The sequence below is a fragment of the Lissotriton vulgaris genome, unplaced genomic scaffold (genome assembly GCF_964263255.1).
Source record: "Lissotriton vulgaris unplaced genomic scaffold, aLisVul1.2 SCAFFOLD_325, whole genome shotgun sequence".
In the NCBI taxonomy this organism is placed as follows: domain Eukaryota; kingdom Metazoa; phylum Chordata; class Amphibia; order Caudata; family Salamandridae; genus Lissotriton; species Lissotriton vulgaris.
In genome coordinates, this window is record NW_028243553.1 from 1,181,695 (window position 1) to 1,205,367 (window position 23,673).

The window sequence follows — 23,673 nt, forward strand, 5'->3', positions numbered from 1 at the left end:
GATTTCGACTTTGTTAGATTGGGGCCACACTCCATAATGTAGGACTTTTTGTAATTCACTTTAAGTCAATGGATGACATAAAAACTACAAAGGCGTCTAAAGATCTCTGGAGGGTCATAGCTGTCCTTGCAAGAAATACAGCATCGTCTGCGTAGAGTAGTATTGTATTTAAGTTTTTATTGATCTTCTGGTAATCCAGTTCCTTTTGCAGTAAATGTGCCTCTAAGCCATTTGTGTAAACAAGAAATAACAAAAGGGGCCAATATACATTCTTGGCGGATCCCTCCATCGGAAAAATGGTATTTGTTCTCTTGTCATCAGTGCCATAGCGTATTTTAACCATGATGTTAGGGTGTAACCTTTGCAGCAGGACAACTAGGGGTTTCTCCACCCCCATATCTCCCGTCATACTCCACAATCTGTCACGATTAACTGTATCAAACGTGTTGGATAAGTCTATGAAAGTCAGAAGACACTCTAGGACACGCCACTCTAACACACCACTCCACTCTAGGGCACACAACTGTTGCCCAAATATGAATTTACTATGAAAAAATGAAAGACAAGAGGCATTGGGCAAAACAGGAACAGTTGCTTTAATTAAAAGCAGCGTCCGGGAGAGAAGGCAACGGAGTCGGGGTTTGAAAACTGTCTCAAAGCACATTGGTTTTGGCCATCTTTTTATACAATTTACAAAGTGCAATACAGCGATTTATGCTTTCTTTTTAGAACAGGAATCTGGGCCTAGTCACAGAGTCAAAAATCTGTTCTCTACATTAGAAACACAGGTGGGTTTTGACCCTGCTTAGACACACTGCGAGCTAGTGGGAATGTTTCCAGATGTGGGACATGAAGAGCGCGTGATCACTGCGTGTAGTCTGTTTTCTGATTAGCTGAGTGTCCCTAACTTAGTGTGGCATCTGACTTCATGATGTTTTCAGAATGCATGCCCCTCTGGCTAAACGTGTTTTATTGGGGGTAAATCTCTTTAGACCTTTGTGGTGTAGCTATCTATCTGTGGGATTGATCTATGTTTTCCTGTTCGCACATTTGTCTAAGGGTTATGTGTCCTCCCACTGGTGATCTGTCAAGCATTTGCTTTGGGTCTGGGTCGCAGAGCCTGCCTGACCACGTATTTCTGATTCTGGGTTAAGGAGGAGGTCATATCGAGTGAATTAAACAACGGCAATGCGAGATCGTTATTAACGTACATATATCACGGTGTATATCGACATTGTATTTACCAATATTATAGTTACTTGCAGTCTACCTAACTTGAGGGCTGCGTTTTTACTGCAGGAAACCTCCACTCGTAGGAAACCACACAAAATAGCAGAAAAAGTACAAAGGGAAGCAATGACAGGCACAATCTGGTCACCCATCGGGGATCCTGGAAAATAAGCCTATAAACTAGTTCTGCTCATGCACATCTCCCTCCTGCTTCATGCCAGCTTGTAGACGATACAGTTGGTGGATGGAAAGAGTCAGTGTCCTATTTTCTAGGTCGTTTCTGGGGATGCACAGATTTTGGCATACACCCCACCCTTCAATGCGGTCAACAAGTCCAGCACATAGTGTTGCATCACCATGAGGCGGATGGCTCTTATTCTTCCTTGATAGCATTTAGGCCAAGCTCAGTATTGTTGATCATTTAAAGTAGCACCCACCTGCTTATTTGTAACCAGTGGGCGTTCGCCTTCATTTGCTAGGTGAAGAAGGATATGGCCCCTCCTGCTTTTGCTTGAGTATCAGAAAACAGTCTGAATTCTTCTGGAATTCTGAATTCTACTGAGCCTAGCCAAGGTAATCTGCAGTTCTTTTTCTGGAGCCTGATGCAATAGTTATTTTCTTCTGTAGCAGATATTGGTACAACTCAGATGGCTCCAGGGTCGGGGTACGTATGGTTACGAGGGTGCAGAGCACCCGCAATCCAGGGACGAGTTGAGTGTAGGCAAACTTTCCTCATTGCCAATTGGTATCCGTCAACACAGAGGTACCTCATTGCATATCTAGTACGTACAGTATTGCTTCACAATGTTCATTGGTATCTGATAGAGACTACTAGCCACAGATTCCTTCACGTAGAATTATCCCCAGGCATGAGACTGGATCCGGAAACATTTTTGCCACAGCAATCCTGCGCGAACCAGCGGCAGGGCGACATCACGCGACTGCACCCAGGCGTCTTCCGCGTACGTGATGTCCGCAAGGTTACATAAGACCCGCCCTGGCACGCCTACGTCAGTTTTTTCCTTTTCCGCGTGCAACGCGGATCCAGTCATCCGAGCCTGTTTGGGGCCCCCTTTTTTCCCCTTTTTCTTGGTGGAACAGTGTGCGAATGCCTTCGGGATTCAAAACTTGCTCAGTGTTGACAGTTGAAGCCAAAGTCGCGGTGGGAGCGCCGGACAAAACTTCTCCTGGCGTGTCCCTCCAGGTCGGCGTCCTCCCCTCGGTCTGCTTCGGCAGACGGCTTCAGATATGGCCGTGCCCGTCGTCCTCGCCCTTCTTTGATGTCGCATGAGTTTCGCTCCCCGATGGGTAAGTGTCGCAGTTTGTCCCCGGTGTTGGTTTACGGCCTGCCGGGGGCATGGACTCTCCACGGGTGATGCGGGCCCGCGTGCAGTTCTATCCATCGCTTCCCAGTGTTGGGGCGTCGAGAGTCCAAAAGGAGTTGTACGCTGCAACTTTGCAGGCCTTGCTGGCATCTCCTCCTCCTCCTTCCCCTCCTGGGGCGTTGGCGGATCCCTTGCCTTGCGCTGTGCCCTCCACGGCGGCGGCTCCGTCCCGACTGGTTCGGGTCCAGACTTGGAAGATGTGGTGCTGTTGGGGTGCGGCTCCTCTGGGGCACCTCCTGCATGCCACGGCATCTCTGCGCCCCTGCAAACTCCTGCGGGAGTCCCTGTGGCGTCACGGGAGGTCGCTGGGGCTCGGGTCGCATCCCCGAGTCCCTCTCGGTCCTTTGACAAGGTGGTCCTGTCTAAGGCCGAGGTGACGCCGCTACGGCGCAGGCAGCAACTGGTCCGTGCGGAGCCACAGGGGTCTGCGGCCCCTTTTCTTCCCACTCCGGGGTTGAGGCCGGATGAGGACCCTCTCCGGAACCCTCCTGTTCTCTCCCGCAGGCGGCTGCCTCGGACTGCGAGTCGGTGGCTGAATCGTCTCTGGCCCCCGCCACGTGAGTTGCAGAGCGATTTCCGCCTCATTTTGGGTCGCGGCTGCTGGAGGGCTTCGTGTCACTCCCCGGGGCCGTCTTATTCCCCCACGCAGGTGTCTACCTCGGCGGGGGTCGGGTCAGCGTCGTTCCGGCGCCGCCAGGGGCCGGTTCGACTCCAGCCCTACTCCGGTCTCCGGTGCGGGATGACTTGGTGGACTCTGATGTGGTTGCTTGCATTCTAGCATACCGGTGTGCGGTCTTTTGGCGGTCGAGTACTGCTACCAGTCCTTTTCTACCAGGAGCGTCACTATTTTCATCAAACCTCACGGGCAATGCTATGACCAGATCATTCTCCATAGTATCTTCCGCTCCTGGGACATCCTTTCTACTTTATCTTTAGGTGGATACAAAATATTCGTGCTAACAATTATACATCATTATTGCTCGCCTCCCGATATTTTATCAACTTGTGGAGATAAATACTCGCTTCCTTCACTATTGCTCTCATCACCTTACCATCTACTCACTGGAAGTTATCCTCGTGGAGGTTCTACAAATGTCAACACACATAACGATCTGAATCTAAGCTACCTCCACTATACTGTTCTACCACCTCCTTTTCTCTGATGTCATAACATCATATGACAAGCTATAGGACTACATCGTTCCACATCTCAAGATCTTAAGAAGCTGCCTTTACCGACTGACCTTTTATATCCACACCACACCTAACTGTGAGTCCTGGACTCTTTGAAACTCTAACAATAGACGGCCACCTGAAGAAGGCTCAAGAGCCGAAACGCGCATAGTGGTGTCTACCGCTTTGCCTTCATCACTGTATATATGTTTCATGTCTATTGATTTTGTATTTTCTCTTTTGTATTTTTTAATTCAAGACTATATAAAATGTAAACACATAATCACATATAAAAACTATATATACAAAAAACAGTAGAAAACAAAAGAAAAATAGTCAACAACAATAAACAATAAAGCTCTATCAGAAATTATTTTGCTCATTGGTTTCTGTACACAAGTGGACTTAATAATCTTCCGGCGGACCACGTCTTAGAGGTTCTCCACCAGGACTCTGGTGGGCGAGAGATCTTACTCCCCTTTGAAGGTTCCCTTCTTTCTACTATGGTGGGGGCTTGGAGGCATCCTGCCTCAAGGGATCCGGTGCCTCAGCATCTTCTGCACCGGCACCTCCCGGCGCCGCGTGACCCAGTGTCTGTCCCTTCACCCCTCGGATGCCAGCCCTCTTTTACGGACCATTTTTCCCTCCCTACCGCCGCTGTTGACTCTGCTGTCCCGGGAGGCCCGCTGGCTGGACTCTTGGGGGCGCAACATGTTCGCTTCGACCCGTGCAGCTCTGCGGCACTTAACACCTTATGTGTGTTGGCTAGGGCCACCTCATGTTTGTGGGACTCGGCTGAGTCCTCGGGATCCACCGCTTCACAAGAAGATGCTCGGATTGATTTGCGGCACTAGCCGTTGGATGGCCGAGAGCTGCTGGCGTTTATTCTTCTCTCCGCTCTGGACATATCGGAGGTGCTTGGTCATGCCATGGCTTCTTCGGTTGCCCTTGTCCGCCATGCTTGATTTCGGGACAGTGTGTTCCCGGAAAATGTTAGGGAACGGCTGGTTGATCTTCCCTTCGATAGAATTCTGTTGTTCCATGCCCCAGCAGACTCGGCCATCTGGAGGTTCTTGGCAGGGGTTCGGCCTCCTCCTTCTCCCTTTTCTCCCCCTTAGTGACTGGTGAGTTGATCTAGTTCTTGGAAATGCTCCTCCTTTTGGGCAAGTCGCCCTCGTTGTTGATTTTGTGTGCTTGAGTCCACCTTGTTGAGACTGTGGTTCTGTTGGCTGCTGGATGGCCCTTCTTGACCGTATGTTTTTTGCTTTGGGTTATCTGCACCAGGTTGACCCTGAGATTAGGCCTTCTGTTTTTCTCTTGGGCTGCTTGACAACTCTATGTGTGATATATATATCCATAAGTGTCTGCCACATAAGGTTTCTCAGCTCCTTGAAAATCCACCATTAACTATGTATGAGCTTTATGCATAATGTTTCCCCTATTGCAAATCAGTGAAGTATTAACTCCTATATAAAGAGAAGGGGTAGAGATATAGATAAACACATATGCAGAATGATACATTGATACATTGAAAAAGGAGAAAGACGCCTGTTTTGGCAGTAAAAAAACAGTGCCTGGTTAGCACCCTTCCATCCTCATTTCACTACAGTAGAATGGAGGCGGAGGCTAGCATCCACTAAGGGAAGTGCATATGTCATCTCAGACCAGAGACAGTGTAAGGCTACTTCTTATTTCTCACTCTGGCTATTTGGTTATGATAGCACATGGTGGGATGAGAAGTTATGTACAGTGAGTCACTCTCACTACTGAAACTACTTGCTGCTCTCTCCGTGTAAACACCCCTTCTGTTTCCCAGCTGAGATGCTGAGTGAACCTGCAAGGATGCCCCTTTCTCACAGAGCAGTCTGCAAAGGAGATACCTGTAATTTAGAAGTATTCTCTTCACGCTTAGAGGGTGCCCTAATAGTCCTGATAATGGTGCTAGATGTTAAGTAAAATTGTACCATGCTGAATACATGGCAACGTTGAGTGATGTACATTTTGTAATGAAAGCTAACCATTGAGTTATTCTGTTATCTCACTATGGCACAGAGTCGAACTCAGCTCAGGTTTTAAGACCTATAGGTTAAAACAGCCAGGTCAATAAGGGAAAGATTCAAAGTCAAGTCAACCACGCCAGTGTCTGCCTGGGTAAACAGATAGCATCCCTTTTTTAGGTGAATTTGTGGTAAGAGATTAATTGCAAAAAAGCTTTAATGCTGGCAGACATGAAAATGTCCTTTTTTTAGGTGAATTTGTGGTAATAGATTAATTGCAAAAAAGCTTTAATGCTGGCAGACATGAAAATGTCCTTTTTTTAGGTGAATTTGTGGTAATAGATTAATTGCAAAAAAGCTTTAATGCTGACAGACATGAAAATGTCAGTGTTAGGAACACCTCTACCAGACTGACATTACAGTACTACGACTGATCTTTTTAATTAAAGGTGCGTCTTAGCATTTCTGTTGTGCAATGCCGAAGAATAATGTTACAGATTTGATAACATTTATAATTACTTCTGCTTTGAAAACATGTTATTTTATGCAACAAACAATAAGTGAAGCTATATTATGCATTTACACAATCATACCATGAATGCAGAATTGTGTACTGTGGTTGTGAGATGGTGTGTCTTATATGCTTACATAATGTTCTGTATCCTCTTTTTCTCTGTTTTTAAGGTGGCCAAGTCAGTGTCGCACTCCTTGAACAACTGCGTGAATTGTTTACCTGGACAGAAGGATGTGGATATGGCCTTGAAAAGCATTGGCGAGTCCAGCAAGAAGCTCCTTGTTGACTCGGTAGGGATTTGCCTTTTTTGTTTCAGGCATTCTCTCTACTATTGTAGAGGAACCTCTACACTATAAACGTGCCCTTCTTATTTATTCGCTGGAGTATTTCTACAGTCTATAACTAAGCTAATTGTTTTCTTTTCAGCTACATCTCAATATGTTAACTCTCATCCTTGATACAAATTAATACTTTTAACTTCACCCTTCTTTTGTATGATAAAAATATATCTTTCTTTTAAATTAAGTAACTTGTTTATGCTAAGTGTTCATTCCCCTCCTAACCTTATAAAAATTCCTATATTGTGTCTGCAGACAGGCATAGATTGCGGGCCTCTCCTACCGCCATTCTTGCGATTGTGCAGCTTCTTGTACAGAGAGTGTCTCACTGTCCTGCCTTGTGGATGACAGACACATATTTTGGGTACCTGTGTATTTTTTCCAACAAAAGTAAGACTAATAGTGGGTGTTAGCAAACATCACGTAAAATCTTCAACATCTGTGCCCTTCAGAGTGGGGTTTGAAAATTAATATCTCTGTCTTTCTGGTATTGTCTGTTTTGCATCATTCTACTCCATAGTTCCCCTTTACTATTTGAACATACTTTATTAAAACCCTTCTGGAAATAATTGCACTCCCAAGATTGTGAATATATCATAGTTATCATCCTCCTCTTAAATGAAATAAGGTTACCATTTTTTTTTAAAAAAATGATCAATTTTCCAAAGATGAAGCTGTAGTTAATTACCTCACTAATCACAACTTTTCTCTCTATTTTGAATGACATTTGTTGCGTGTTAGACGAGGAAGGTAGAGTAGCTCTGATTTTACTCGATCTCTCTGCTGCCTTTGAAACAATATCGCAAGATCTCAAGTCCTACTTTGCATCACATTGGGATTTGTACCATGGCCAGAGCCAGGCTCTGCTTTTATGCCCAGGCCAGGTGTCAAATGGTAAAATATCTTATTTTCTTTCTGCATTCAGATCAGTAAAGCAAGGTGTGCCACAGGGTTCTCCACTTCGACCCGTGCTGCTCTTCATTTATGTCACTCACCTTCCACGGCTGTTTGCATCTTTTGGTCTTACATTTATGACATTCGTCGATGATACAGAGTTGGTGATACAGCACATGCTGCCTCCATTAAACTAATTTTAAAGTAGCATTATCAGCTCTGCTCAGTGGGTAGCAGCCAGTAGCATAAACCTTAATTCCGCGAAGATGGATATCCTAATCTTTGGGAGTTAAACAAGGCGGTTTGTTGTTGCAGTGGTGGGTAACACAATTAGGTCCCTCCCATGAGGGACCTAATGGTGGAGGAGTGTGACTCACTGATTAGAGCGGCAGACCCTGATGCAGAGGTCTGGCCCGGGACCAGGGTTCAATTCCCGACGCGACAGGGTCCTGAGCCCAAAAATGTCCACGGACTCGATAATTCTCGCCTCGGTGCCTACTCTAATCATGGGGTCCCACGCTGCAACTCTGGGCAATAGCTTGCTTAATCTCCACTACGGCCGCCCACCCGCTGCGGGATGCCTGGCTTTCACCTTGGGGATGCCCAGTAGGGGTTATCTCACAGGGAAAAGCCAGGACGGGTTCCCAAGGTAAGCGCCTTGATGCCTTCGGGTGATACGTGCGCTATATAAGTCGCAATACATTTACACATTTTACTCCTGTCTCAATGGCAGGAAATAAATGTATGTGCCGATGTTAACAATAATTTAGCTATACCACAACATATTTGTAAGATTGTGTTCTCTATGTATCATTATTTGAATATCAATTCAAAATCAAATCAGGTGTTTGTTACTCACCCGTAAGGGTCTCAAGGCGCTGGGGGTTTGGGGGGAGTTCGCCGGTTCCAGTCCATGAAGAAGGGGGTCTGTCGAAGAGCCAGGTTTTGAGGTTTCTTGCGAAGATGGGGAGTGATGTAATCTGTCTGAGATGGAGCGGAAGGTCGTTCCAGGCACTGGCCGCACGGAAGGAGAAGGAGATGCCTCCCGATCTGGTCTTTCTGGTGCGGGGGACTACAGCGTAGGAGAGCTGGGCTGATCATAGGGTCCTTTGGGGTGCGTGAAATTTGAGTCGGATGTTCAGGTATGCTGGTCCGGTGTCGTGGAGGGCCTTGTGAGCGTGGATTAGCATCTTGAAGGTGACTCTAGCTTTGATGGGGAGCCAGTGGAGTGTGCGCAGGTGCTGGGAGATGTGGCAGTGGTTTTTGTTTATTCCGGCAAATAGTGCGTTTCCGTAGTCGAGCCTGCTGGTGACCAGGGCATGAGTGACGGTCTTTCTGTGTTCGAGGGGAATCCATTTGAAGGTCTTACGTGGGAGGCGTAGGGTGTGGAAGCAGGAGGACGAGACGGAGTTGATCTGGCAGTTCATTTTGAGCTCTGAGTCCAGGATGATTCCCAGGTTGCGTGCGTGGTCCGTGGGGGTGGGCGGGCTTCCAACGGCAGGGGGCCACCAGGTGGTGTTCCAGGCATCTGGGTTTGGTCCCATGATGAGTACTTCCGTTTTGTTTGTGTTTAGTTGTAGGCAGCTGTTTTTCATCCATTTGGCGACGGCTTCCATGCCTTCTCGAAAGTTGTGTCTGGCAGTGTTGGGTTCGTTGGCTAGGGAGAGGATGAGTTGGGTGTCTTCTGCTTATGACACAATGTTGAGTCCGTAGGTTCTGATGATGGGGGCGAGCGAAACCATGTAGACGTTAAAGAGCGTAGGGCTAGGGGGGACCCCTGGGGGCTCCGCAGGTGGTAGGTGTAGGGTCTGAGAGGAAAGGGGGGCGTCTGACCTGCTGCGTTCTGCCGAAGAGGAAGGAGCAGATGCAGTGGAAGGCCTTGTCTTGGATCCCTGCGTCGTCGAGTCTGCATATTAGGGTGCGGTGAGAGACTGTTTCGAATGCCACTGAGAGGTCAAGGAGGATGAAGGCTGCTGTTTCTCCTTTATCCAGTAAGGTACGGATGTCGTCTGTTGCGGCAAGGAGGGCGGTTTCAGTACTGTGGTTTTATCTGAAGCTGGATTGGGAGGAGTCGAGGATGTTGTGCTCATCGATGAATGTACCGAGTTAGCTGTTGATGGCTTTCTCAATTACTTTTGCTGGGAACGGGAGGAGGGAGATGGGTCTGTAGTTTTTAAGGTCAGTTGGGTCCGCCGAGGGTTTCTTCAGGAGGGGGTTATTCTCAACGTGTTTCCAGTCAAGGAACGAGGCGGTTGCCAGGGAGCGGTTGACGGTGTGGCAGAGCATGGGTGCGATGGTGTCAGCGGCTCTGTTGAAAATGTGGTGGGGGCAGGGGTCCGTGGGGGCCCCAGAGTGGATTGACTTCATCGTCTTCAGTGTGTCTTCAGTGGTGAGGGCTGTCCAGTTGTCGATCGCAGGCTTCAGGGTGTCGGGGGTGGTTGGTGAGGCTTCGGTGTGTTGGTTGTCTTCATCGAAGTTGTCGTAGATACTCTTGATTTTGTGGTGGAAAAAGGTGCTGAGTTTTTCGCAGAGGTCTTGTGAGAGAGGGATGTCGGTAGACTCGCTGGTGGGTTGGGTGAACTCCTTGATGTAAATGTAAATATAGTGTATTTTGTAAAGAGCACAGCTGCCCCAACGGGGCGTCCCGGCGCTGTATAACGCTGTAGAACCCTTCCTGGCTCTCCCTGTGAGATGCCCCTCCTGGGCACCCTTAAGGTGAAGCCAGGCATCCCAGTGTTGTAGGGGCCGTTGTGGAGATTAAGCAAGCTATAGCCCAGAGTTGCAGCGTGGGACCCATGATTAGAGTAGGCGCCGAGGCGAGAATTATCAAGTCCGCGGACATTGAGCCCAAGACCCTGCCGCGTCGGGACTTGAACCCTGGTCCCGGGCCTGATCTCTTCTTCAGAGTCTTCCGCTCTAACCAGTGAGCCACACTTCTCCACATGATGAAGAGTTCTTTGCTGTTGTGGGCATGAGTGGAGATTCTGTCTTCAATTGCTTTTTTCCTCGTTTTTCCGATGAGTTGGTGGTGGGCGTTGGAGGCGGCTCTGAAGTTGTGTGCTTCTGTGGATTTGGTGTTCCTCCAGGCCTTTTCGAGGCGGCGGCAGGTGTGTATGGACTCTCGAAGTTCGGTGATTAACCATCTAGCTTTCTTGGCGTGGGTGGTGTTGTTTGTCTTGAGGGGGGCTATCGTGTTGGCGCTGTCGGAAATCCATCTGTGCAGGGTTCGGGCTGTGGTGTTGGCGTTGTTGTTTTTCGCGATGGTTGGGGCGGAGTTGCTGAGTGATGAGGTTAGCTGGTCGTCTGTGATTCTGGTCCAGTTTCTTCTGGAATGAAGAGAAAGAGTATTTCAATCCATTATACTTTCTCTATTTTCAGTAAACTACAACTTTTTCACAATCAGGCACATTGCAATATGTTAGGATTACATAGACAGACCTAGAATTGCTTTGGCTTGCAGTTCACAAGTTCATTCAGTTTAGAGTAATGTGTCTAATTCACCAAAAAGCTTACGCACAAGAAACTCTTTACATACAGGAGAAATTTAAGCTTTACTTTCCCAACAGATCTCTTCATTCCACTATAAATTTACAGGAGCACTGTTAAACATTCCATACTAGGTGTCGTCTCTTGTGTTATGGGTGGGTTAACAATTGATTAATTTACCTTTATCAATGATATACAAGTATCACAACTTTGCATTAAGTGAAGCCTTAAAAAACCTTTCAAGTAATTAACTACCGCCTTTCTTTGATCAAACCCGACAATTCTATCACCTTCCAGCGCCAGCACACTATTTGCATCATTGCAATGCTCTATAAATTCATTAACATCTGATCTAATTTTGATTAATGTCTGATATATTTAAACTGGATATATTTCAATATGAGGATGACCTTAAACATTTGTCATCTTAGTTTACATTATGCATACAGTAGTCATTTTAATGTGAATTATTTTTAAAATGGTAAAACATATATATATATATATATATATATTTTTTTTAAGAAATCGATTATCCAGTTAGGCTAACTTCATTAACACCAGCTTTAATTCATCGTGTAAAAAAAGACCCAAGAATATATCGTAAGAAAATGTTTAATTCCATAATTAGCAATTTATTTATGTAATAGTAGACTTGTGGCTTTAAGAACAGGGTAAACCTCCAGGGACATTCATATGTAAATGAGACATAATTCTGTCTGCACCCTGTCTCCGCTATAGATCTGTACATTGGTATATTTAGCTGCCTATAACAAAAATGCATCAGCAGAATGATGCTCATTAAAATCAATAGTAACAGGATACATTTGAAAATGTTCTTATGATGCCTCAGATGTTCTACCATTATTACCTTTAACATAACATGTCTAGTTGCAAAGCCTACATTGAATCTACAAAGTTTCTTGATGGTGAATGACATATGTTTGTCACCTTACTTCATTGTACTCATTTTGTGAAATTTAAGAGGATAAAAGGCTTAGTTGTTTTGTTGTCACAGATTCCTGCACTAAATGCATTGGTCTGCTACTCTGTCACAATTAGCAAGAAAAGACGAGGATATTACAATATGTAATAAGTACATTAAGTACCTGAGAGGATAAAAACTGCCTTCAGGCTTGGGTTTAGTCATCTTATTAGCCAGACTTCCTTCTTACTCATATAAAAGCCCTCAAACCTCGACCCATATCCTTCTCACTTTTCTGTCTACAACTTAAAAGTGGGCCTGGCAAATATCTTAGTCTTTCAGACTGCTCGTCTCAACTATATTTTCACCTTCTGAGGCTTTAGCTGAAAGAAATCCAGTCAAGTCACACCTAACATCAGGAGCATTGATGCAGTAATTTTCTGCCTGTACTTACAGTGGCAGAATTAGCCAGTGCGCATTGACTTTAGATGATCTTATCGGCAAGCATAGCCCTCTGCTCCCAACTTTTAATAGTCATCGGTAAATGGATCAAATTACCATTACTCAACCACCCAGTATAATGTTGTGTGTATCTGTTCAGATACTTACACTGTTTGTGGAACTCCGACCTCAGCTTCACCATCTTATAAGAAATGCATTTTCTTAATTTCTGCCAAGTACGCCTGCCATACCAGACTGACCAGATGCAGTGCTAATCTGCAAAATCTTATAGAGACTTCTAGCCGCAGATCAAATACCTAGACTCGATCCGGAACTGTTCGAGCAGTACACCAGCATGCCAGTGGATAGCATTGTTCACCTCTTTGTTGGCGTTGGCCGCACTGGTAGTAACGTACGCGGTACCAAATAGGCACCACCTCGGCATGCTGATGTTTGTCCTTTCCTTTCCACGCCAGATAGCACTGCTCCGTAAAAAAGCTACCCCACATGCAGTGTTATTTTTTTACTGGCTTTTTTCGACTTTGTGGACCACTTTTTTGAGACATTCTTTCACCTGGTTTGACAGGATGTTCCCTACTAAACTGGCTGGTTTCAAGCGATGTGGCTTTTGCCGACTGGAGGGATAACACAAAGTTTGCCATTCAGTATGTGCTGGACTTAACCAACTCGTTGGGTGGATCGATTTGCTCGTTGGCAGCCCTTTGGCTCCACGCCTCGCTGAGAACGACTGGTTTTTCAAGGTATGTTCAAGTATCACTTAAAAAGATGTTCCTTGATGGCTCCTGTTCGTTGGAGAGAATGAAAAACCCAGCGCTAGAGCACTTCATGTACTAAAGGGCTACAGCCAGGTCCTTGGGTCTGTCTATGGCTTGTCACCCCACTCCACCTTCCGCCTTTTTGTGGCCACAGAAGGGGTTTCCAACCACATCAGTTCCCTCCCAGCCACCAAGGCCAGTAAACTTATGTGCCTTTTCATGGCCGAGGGCGTGGTTAACACAGACCACATGGGATAGAAAGACAGTGGTCAGGCTAATAGTGGTCGGGCCATTCCACCACTCCCACGGCCGCCACAGCTTCCAAGCCCCTTTAGTTTGCCCTCCTTCCATCACGGAGATGCAGTGGGGGCACAATTCACCATCTCCTGCTCCACTGGAGGTCAATAAAATCAGACCGTTCGGTATTAGGCAACCCCTCCACCCATGCCTTCCACTTGCGAACAGTTGAAGGAAGACCAGCTTTCCTTACTCCACCAGGAAGTGTCGGGTCTCTTGGCCCAGGGAGAAATCGAGAAAGTGTTGGCATCAGACATAGGTCGTGTTTGCTATTACTGCTACTTTCTGATGCCCAAGAAAGATTGAGGCCTTCCTATTATATACTCAGCCTACCTTCTCAATCTCTTCCTCAAACAGGAGAAATTCAAAATGGTTACACTCGCTCAAGTTCTGTCTAGCCCCAGATACGGGAGACAGGATGATGGCGTTGAACTTGCAGGAAGGCTATTTTCAACTCCCCGTCCTGCCCGCCCACAGACATTACCTGCAGTTCACAGTGGGCCAGGAGCACTATAAATACACTGTACTCCCCTTTGGTCTCCTCCGCACATCTCTGGTATTTACCAAGGTTTTGGCAGCTGTGTAGCACACCTATGGAGGTCTGGGGTTTGAGTCTTCCCCCTACCTCATTAATCAACTGTTGAAGGAAAGTTTGCCCCATGCAGTTGTCCCCTACATACTATGGTGAACGATCAACATGCCAAAATCACACCTGACTCCCTCACAGACGCTCCCTTTTGTCGATATTCAGGGTATTATACCGATGTTTCAGCATCTATCCTGGGTTTCAGTTAGACAGACTGAGGCTGTTGAACCTCATTGCCTCCTGCATTCTGCTAGTGTAGCATGCCTGCTGGCATATGCCGGATCTGCGGTGGGGCTTGAAGTTCCAATGGGGGCTGCATCCGAGCAGTGTCTCCGACAGGGTCCAGATCTCAGAGGGACATGCAACAGATTTGCTGTGGTGGCTGACAAGCCGCGATTGGATCAGTGGCAAACCCCTGTCCCCTTTCTCTGCCAGAGCTGACTGTAGTGACAGATGCGTCACCCCTGGGCTCGGTTGGCCATCAGGGGGAGGTGGAGATCAGAGGACTCTAGTCTATGGCAGAGTGGGGCTCCACTTAAACTTGTGCGATTTGCTTTGCATTGAAGGCCTTTCAACCCTCCATCAAGAAAAAGCTACTGCAGGTGTTCACGGACAACACCACCACCATGTGGTACTGCAGCAAGCAGGGCGGGGTGAGGGCGGGGCTCCTTGGTTCTCTAGAAATGGTTGAAACACCAGGGCATCTCCCTGGTGGGTCCACACCTGGCAGATTCTCTGTCGATGTCTAGCAAATTGGGAATTGAATCTCCATCCAGAGATGGTGCAAGGCCACTTTCAAGAGTGGAGAGAGCCTTGGTTACATTTGTTCACCACCGCTGTGAATGCGTAATTGTAGCAGTTCTGCGCACTGGAGTTTCCAAGAAGGGCTCTCACTCGGAGGCGCTTTATGTCTTGAGTGGAACTCTGGCCGGTCCTGCCCAGAGATCTCAAGAAGATAAGGAACAACCGGCCCAAGTTGTTCTTGTTGCTCCGGATTAGACACGGAGACTCTGTTATCCCGAGCTATTGAGCATGAACTTCAGTCATCCAGTCAAGCTGACTCTTCGGGAAGATCTTCTGATGCAGCAATAGGGTTGGAAGGGTCCTGCATCCCAACCTGCACACCCTCTGCCTTCATGCGTGGAGATTAAGCAGTGACAGTTGACCGCCTTTGACTTATCTCCCGAAGTGTGTGATGTTATTCTGGCAGCCAGGCGTCTCTCCACCAAGATGGTATATGCCAGCCACTGGGACAAATTTCTGACATGGTGTGTATCGAGAAACTATCTGCTCCCCTTTCTCAGCTCTTAATATATGTTCTTTCTTTGGCCTAGTTTGGTTCTGCTCTGGGCTCAGTTATGGGCTACCTTTCAGCCATTTCTGGATTTTTGTGGTTGCCGGAACGACCTTAATTATTTAAGTCACCTATTGTGTCAGTATTTCTTAAAAGGTTGCAAGATGTTCACCCTCAGGCCATTCATTATGCCCTAGTGGGATTTGAACCTGGTCCTTGCATTCCTGATGTGCGCATCTTTTGTGCCATTGCACAGCTGCCTTCTTAGGTTATTGACCATCAAGACCATATTTCTGGTGGCCATTACATCGTCCAGGAGGGTCATTGAGTTGCAGGCACTTTCTGTGCCTCCTCCGTATACTACTTTCTATCATGTCAAATTGGTTCTCCGTACACCTGCCTCCTTTCTTTCAAAGGTAGTCACTCCATTTCATGTAGGCCAGACTATCAGGATGCCTACCTTTTTTGCTCCCCGTAGGATTGTAGTGTACCAAAATGAGAGAAAGTCCAGACTATCCTTATTGGCTTACAGGGCTTAAACTAATTATCCTACATACTCACTTTGTGGTACTATGGGCGAGCAGTTTAAGCTTATCAGAGGTTAGTTTTAAGCATTTGTTGAACACAGTCAATAAATGCGACACACACTGAAGAAGAAACTCGAGACCAGTATAGAAATATAATACAGATTTTTTATATACATTTGAACACCAAGATTATCAGAATTAGGTAAGTACTTTAGTTATCAATTTTTACAGATTTGAGTCATGAGCCTCGAACTTGGTAATGTTTTCCTATAGGAGAAACATTCACTGTGTACTCACACTTACAGACACTTCTGGACTTGAGGTAAGTAGGGGCTAAGGTCCAAGAAAGCACCAACAGTTCAAGTTTACCTCCCCGGGGTGTCTGGGTGCAGAGGTACTTTACGCGGTGGTAGCCTCAACCGTTAACCACTAAAGGTAATGGGAAAAGTACCTGTAAGAAAAAGGTTGCATAAGGAACTGGGGCTGTCGGACAGAACCCAAGGGTGGGGAGGGGGTGTCTCGGCTCTTGAGGGTCTTATGACTGAGGTTCAGAGTGAATTGGGCAGAGCAGAGTTGTCTGGCGGGTGTGTGGAAAGCGAGGCAGTGGTTCAGATATTCTGGTCCTGCGTCATGAAGAGCCTTTTAGGCATGTGTGAGTAGCTTGAGGGTGATTCTGTGGTTGATAGGGAGCCAGTGGCGATGTTGGAGGTGTTGTGTTCTGTGGCTGCGGCGGGGATATCCAGAACCAGTGTGGCTGCGGATTTCTGGACGATCTGTAGTTTCCTGGCTCTATCAGAGCGACGCTGGCGAAGAGTGCTTTGCCGTAAAGCTTGACACAGCTGTCTTGCATCCATGTAGCAATTGCCTTCGTTCCCTTGTGAAAGTTGATTCTGGCAGCTGTGGGTTCTTTGGTAAAGGTGATGATCAGCTGGGTGTCATTGGCGTAGGAGAAGATGTCGAGTCTGTGGCTTCCGACGATGGATGCGAGGGGAGCCATGTAGATGTTGAAGAGGCTGGAGCTCAGGGAGGAGCCCTGGTGCACTCCACAGCTGGTCTCTGTAGATTCTGAGAGAAACAGGAGTAGTCTGACTCACTTTTTTTTTTTTTATTTCTTTTTTTTTTTTATTTATGGTATTTTATACATATACATACAGTGAAACAGGGTTTACTTCGTTTTGGGAAGTCCGCCTGTGAGGATACAAGGTGAGTCGTACATGGTAAGTTTTCTCGGCAGGCACCCTTTTGTTGCTAGTAGGAGTAATGTAGAAGGAGAGAAAGAGAAAAATTTGAATATTAAAGAGAGAGAGGAATTATGGCTTCGGCCTGGCAACATCCAGGTATCATTGGGGCAGTGGAGTACATTTCTGCTGGCTAGTCTATCATTCAGATTTAGTGTCTCAGGGTGGGTCAAATGATAATAGGCACTTGTCCAACGATTTCCATAGGTCTCTGGAGGTGTTCTTCCAGGGTGAGTATCTTATCGCAAGTGAGTCGGCTCTCCTTAGGTAGGTGACCCAGGTGAGCCATCCTTTGTAAGCCACTTTAGAGGTGTCTTTCCAGTTTGAGAGGACTAGCTTGACTGCAGCGGTTAGGATGAGGTCCAGGAGTTCTCTTTCTCCCTCTGTGGGGATGTCGGTACGGATGAAGGCTGCGATGATCGAGGGGTAGTCCCTTATTATTCTACATTTAAACACCTTGTCTATAAAATCAAAGACCCTCCCCCCAAACCCCTTGAGAGACGGGCACAGGAAGGTCAGGTGTTCCAGGTCACCCTTAGCGCAGTGGCGTAACGAAACTTGAGGGGGCCCCCCCTGCAAAGCACATGGAGTGCCCCCCCCCCCCCACGGCACGGCCCACCATGCCTCCTCCCCCCCGGTGGCGCGGCCCACCATGCACTACTTTGCCCTACCTCCCAGAAATCTAGCATATTTTGCTTTGAAACCTCCAAAATTTATATGAAATGCCTCTATATTGTCTTTCAGTAAGTTCTAGTGAGAAAGTGGGAAACACTCTCAACATACACGCTATGCCATTTGCAACAATCCTGTCAAAAGCAGATTTAACTGAGGCAGCAAACAGAACAATGCCAAGGAACAATTCACCCCCAGTTACAGATCTGGGTTAAATCCATCATTCTTGTTCTCACCACCCCTAAGTTCGGACCCAGCCATATGCAAATTGGCTCATTGGGCCCCGGGCCGCCGCCGGGGCCACCTGGGCCAGTGGCCCGCCCGACGGACGTGCTCAACTGCAGCCAGTAACTCTGCTCAGCTCAGCCAGTCAGCCTGCCAGCCACACACAAGCGGGCCCGCCCTGCACCATCGTGCTGCCAGCTTCCAGCCTCACGGCCCGGGCCATTCTGCTGCCACATTTTCACTGCCACTCTGCCAGCCTGCCTCATGGACCCCGGCCTGGGCCCCGCACCACTGCCAGCCTCGCCCTCATGGGGCCCCGGCCGTGACCGTCCATATACACTGCCAGCCTGCCTCATCATGGCCCCCCCCCCCCGGCCAGGGCCCCGCACCGCTGCCAGCCTCGCCCTCACGCCACGGACGGGCGGGGCCCCGACCGGGACCGTCCATATTTTTAAAATCTATTCTCAATGCATTGCATTCAGTCAGTGAGTGGCCCTGGCGGGGCCCCCCGGAGCGCGGGCCCCCCGCAACACGGGGGTTGCTGGGCCTTGTGTTACGCCCCTGCCTTAGCGGCGTTGCAGTTCCAGCATGTGTGGTTGTCCCTGAGTTCTAGCTTGTGTAGACGTTCTGTGGTCCAGAATGTTTTGTGTAAGAGCCATAGTTTGGTATGCATCAAAGCTGGGGTGATCTTGGCTTGTGTGGCTGATGACCATAGAGTGCTCCACTCCTGGTCATTCAGTGGTGGGTGTATGTGGGTGTTCCAATATTTCTCTGTCTTTTCGTTGATGTTGGATTTTTGCGCAGTGAGCGTTTTGTATATGCCTGAGACCTGATGGCCTTTCAGGCCATGCTGTTCTCCCTTAACGCCTCTCCCACTGTCTCCTTTTCCGGCCTTCTGATTTACAGGCCTCCGGGCCCAAGGTCCGCCTTTAGCCATGATTAACTGAAGATTCTGGAACCGTTTATCGATAGACCTAACCTGACCATTCTAGGTGACTTTAATTTTCACCTTGAAAATTCTAATTCCAGTGACACCACCTCACTGGTAGATTCCCTGGCTTCTTGTGGGCTTCTGCAACTGGTGGGGAGCCCCACGCACACCGCCGTGCACACACTGGACAGGGTTTTTACTAACGACCAAAGGCTAAAAACAGGCTTCCACTTCCCTCTATCATGGTCAGATCATATGGCCGTACCGCTTGATCTCACACTGCATCACCTCTCGGCACCCCCCTTTGATAGTACAGAATGGGAGTCGAAAAGGAACTATAAAGGGATTAAAAATGAAACTCTTGCTCCTTTTATCTCTTGCCTCAGGCCCTCCTTGTTGAGGGATACCAACTCTGCTGCTCTCGCCCTTTCACATACTATTGCAAGTGCAGTGCATACTCTGGCCCCTGCTAAAAAACACTACTCTGCCAGAAAGAGACCCTCAGCTCCCTGGTTTTCCAACACGCTTAGGCTGCTTAGGCAGGGCTGCAGGAAACAGGAGAGACGCTGGCGCTCTCAACTGGATCCGAAGGAGAGGGAAAAACACACAAGTCTCCTTAAGGAGTACAAGGCAGCAGTGATTGGGGAAAAGAAGGCCCACTTCGCGAAGTTGACGGCCTCCCTCAATTCCCCTAGGGAGCTGTTCAGGATTATAGATTCTCTGACCACTCTCCAGTTACCAGATCCCATAGTGGGGACCCAGGAACTGTGTAACCAGATCTCCACCTTTTTTCATACTAAGATAGTGGATATCTACACCGCGCTGGAATCGCTGAATCGAGACCTAGAGACCGCGTCTCCCCCCCGTGACCCCCGCTGCTGAAGGCCAAGCTACGGGTTCCTCTAGTAGCCTCTTTAATTTCCCTCCCCTTACCTCCGAACAGCTTAATGTGCTCCTGGACAAAATAAAATCTGGATCCCCTCTGGATCCCTGTCCGCTTAAGATTCTTAAGGAGTGCAGGGAGGTTATGCTACCCCCATTGCTGGAGGTGATGAACCAAGCTATGTCTAACAGCATTTTCCCCACTTCCTGGAAAATGGCAGTGGTTAAGCCTCTGCTAAAAAAGGCCACTTTGGATCCTGAGATCCTTAAGAACTTTCGTCCGATATCCCTGCTCCCCGCCCCTGCCAAGAGGTTAGAGGCTTACCTTAACTATCATCTGAGTGCCTTGCTGGATAATTCCTGCCTGCTGGACCTCTCTCAGCATGGCTTCCGGAGGGCACATAGTACTGAGTCCGCCTTAACTGTGGTCATCAATAACATCCGCGCTAAGGTCGACCGGGGCCAAACTACCATTCTGGTCCTGCTCGACCTGACAGCTCCTTTTGTTACCCTGTGCCCATCCATCTTGGCCAGCCGCCTCAGGGAAATAGGAGTGGGTGGCCCTGCACTGAGTCTCCTGACCTCCTTTCTTAACCAACGTGAACAGAGGGTCAAGCTGGGTGACTTCCTTTCCCCGTTAAGCCTGTACATTGTGGGGTCCCTCAAGGCTCATCCTTGAGCCCCACACTGTTTAACATCTATGTGGCCCCACTGGCCAGGCTAGTAAGATCCTTCGAGTTGAAAGTTCTATCATACGCTGATGACACCCAGATTATGGTCTCCCTCTCCCAATCGGTGAGTATCACCGCTCTTAATTTCAGGAACTGTATGGAAGCAGTCTCCTGTTGGATGATCCAGAACTTCCTGAAATTAAACGGTGAGAAAACCGAGGTCCTGATTTTTGGGGCCAAACAGGACATCTGGTCAGGTGACTGGTGGCCTCCCTCACTCGGAGCCTGCCCTCAGCCTTCTCAATCAGCCCGCAACCTGGGTGTGCTGCTAGACTCTACGCTTTCGTTCGAAAGTCAAGTTGGTAGAACGGTCTCTACTTGCTGTGGCGCTATCAGAATCTTGAGAAAAATCACCCACTACCTCTCTCCTGAATCCAGGAAGTAGGTTGCGATGGCCCTCGTCGCATCAAGGCTGGACTATTGCAATGCACTGTATCTAGGCATAAACAAAAAGTTGGTCCATCGCCTTCAGATTGTGCAGAACGCTATGGCCAGGTTTGTCACGGACGCCCCTAGACAGGTCTCTGCCACCTTAACCAGGAAAAACCTGCACTGGCTTCCAATGCAGTCCAGGATCAATTTAAAGGTCCTGTGTCTCACTTACAGCGCCCTTCATGGACTTGGCGCTGAAGACATCAGGTCTCTTTTATCCATGCATGCCCCTAGCAGAGCCTTACGCTCTTCTAATAAAAAACTGTTGACTGTCCCCCGAGTCGCTAAAGCCGGATGGGGTGGCAGGTCGTTCTCATCCCTTGCTCCAAAATTGTGAAACACGCTTCCAGCGGAGCTAAAAGGGCAAACATCGCTCTCTCTTTTTCGTAAACAACTAAAAACCTGGCTCTTTGTAGAAGCGTACGTGTAGCTCGGCATTTCTCCACCTTACAAGCAGCTGTACCATCTTTTTTAGCGCCTTGATGCCCTTGGGCTTAGTTGCGCTCGATAAATTCCACTTCATTCATTCATTCATAGTCTATTTATATTTGCAACATATTGGAGTATTGAAGGCTTCGAGTTAGATATTTTGGATTTTGTCAGGGCTGTTTTGATCCTTAGGAACCTGTATAGATCCGAGTCTTCAAGTTGGAGGGATGTTTTTAGGTTGGCAAAGGTTAGTGGTGCGGAGTTCGTTTCGAGCTGGTATGGGTGTGGGATGCCCTTCATTATCCAGTTGTCGAAATAGAGTTTTTTGCCCTTGTATTTTATATTGTTGTTCGCCCATAGAGATTCGGCCTTGGAGCCCTTAGTGCTCACCTCCAACTTTTAGTCTAGCTTCAGCAGTGCTATCTTAGTGTTTTTCATTATTGGATCGCCCGCATGTGGGTGTGCGATGCCAGTGAGAAGTGCAAGTGGGTTGAGATTTTTTAGTATTGCTCTTTTTAAGTGTAGCCAGACTGGTGCTTAATCTATCGTTTGCTCTATCCAGTGCGTGGAGAGGGATACATAAAGATGACAATGGCCCTATACCAGACACCCTCGGCATGCATCACAATAAACGGGTCCCTATCAGAACCGCTGTCCCTACAAAAGGGTAGCAGACAGGGCTACCCACTGTCGCCCGCCCTCTTCCTCCTAGCTCTAGAGCCCCTAATCCAAGACATTAAAATAAACTAGAGAATAAGGGGGATATGTATCGGCCAGACTACTATAAAGGTATCAGGCTATGTGGACAATATATTAATAATGACAGAACAACCAAGGGCCTCGATAGAAGCCCTCATGAACACAATCGACGAATACGCCACCCTTTCAGGGTACAAACGTAACAATGATAAGTCAGAATGCAAACCGCTAACACTCCACTGCAATAAAAGAGGTGCTGGGTACATCAGGAATCAGGTGGCAGCTGGGATATGTCAAATACCTGGGCATTTACTTCAGTACGGACCTGTTCTCCACCCTTAGACACAACGAGAAGCTTGTGTTAGACAAGATCAGAAAGCAACTTGAAGCTTGGTCTCCCAAATTGGTCTCCCAAATTAATGTCCTGGTGGGTGCGAATCGAAACAATAAAAATGATGATCACCCCGCTGGTTAACTACCTCTCAAGCATGCTCCCAATATTCCTATCAGATGATTTCCTTTAAAAACTAGACAAAATGTGCTCCGGATTTCCGTGGCGTGACAAAAAGGTTAGAATTAGCCTGAAAAAACTAAGAAGACCCAAAAACCAGGGGGGGTTGGGTGGAGGGGGGGGATCCAGTGCCACTGCCTTGGTGTGGAGTCTCGTGATTAGGGTGCGATGGAAGTCGTTGTCGAAGGTGGCCGAGAGATCCAGTAGCCTGAGGGCTGTGGTTTTGCCCCGGTGGAGGAGAGAGAGGATGTCAGTGGCGGCAAGGAGTGCTGTCTTGGTGCTGTGGTTGCTTCGGAAACTGGATTGAGAGGTGTCCAGGTAGTGGTTCTCTTCGATGAACTCGGAGAGTTGGACGTTGATGACCTTCTCAATGACCTTGGTTGGGGAGGGTTTTAAGTTCTTGAGTATCTTTGGTGCTTGCAACTGGCTCCAGTACCTGGGGTATTGGTGATGAGTGACTCCTGGGGGTCCTGGCATCTCCAAACTTGGTAGGGAGAGGTATCTGACCTCCTGGTCCAACTGAGACATTTTTTGGTGGCTAGAGTGATCCTTAAGCTGCCTAAGTATCATTCTCTTTCTCAGGGACTTTGCAAGCTACACTGGCTGCCTATTTGCAGAAGTGCAAAATTTGAAAGATTGCCCAACACTGGGACGGAATTTCTTAGATCAGCTTTTAAACGTTACATTACCAACAAAGATCTTTGCTCTGCTAATTCTAACATACTAACTGTCACAAAAATCAAAAACGCGCACTGGGGTGGCAGAAGCATCATTTACGATTCAGCCAAACTATGGAACAGTCTGCTACCTCATATCAGAGCCATCCCTTCTCTGCTGGCATTTAGGAAGGAGATCAAAACTTGGCTATTTAACCTCTGAAACTGTTTCTAGCCCGCTCTCTCAGATAGCGCCAAGATATCCTCGGGTATACACATGCTTTTACATTTTCCCAACATAGCATTTGTAGGCTACATTGGGACCACGAAAGGTAAGGCTGTGCAGAAACGAACCATCTGCCAATTGATAGTGCTGTGCATAAAGATGTGCTACGCATTTGCCTAGA

General features: G+C 47.7%; 1 protein-coding gene across 1 annotated transcript in view; it reads left to right on the top strand.

Annotated features, from left to right (window-relative positions):
- Window positions 1–23,673, top strand: part of LOC147668304 (talin-2-like) — a 1,432,932-nt gene that overhangs the window by 1,090,130 nt on the left and 319,129 nt on the right. Inside the window, exon 32 of the mRNA XM_086948621.1 lies at window positions 6,470–6,589. Within this exon, the coding sequence (XP_086804747.1) occupies window positions 6,470–6,589 (120 nt within the window). The remainder of the gene's footprint in view (window positions 1–6,469; window positions 6,590–23,673) is intronic.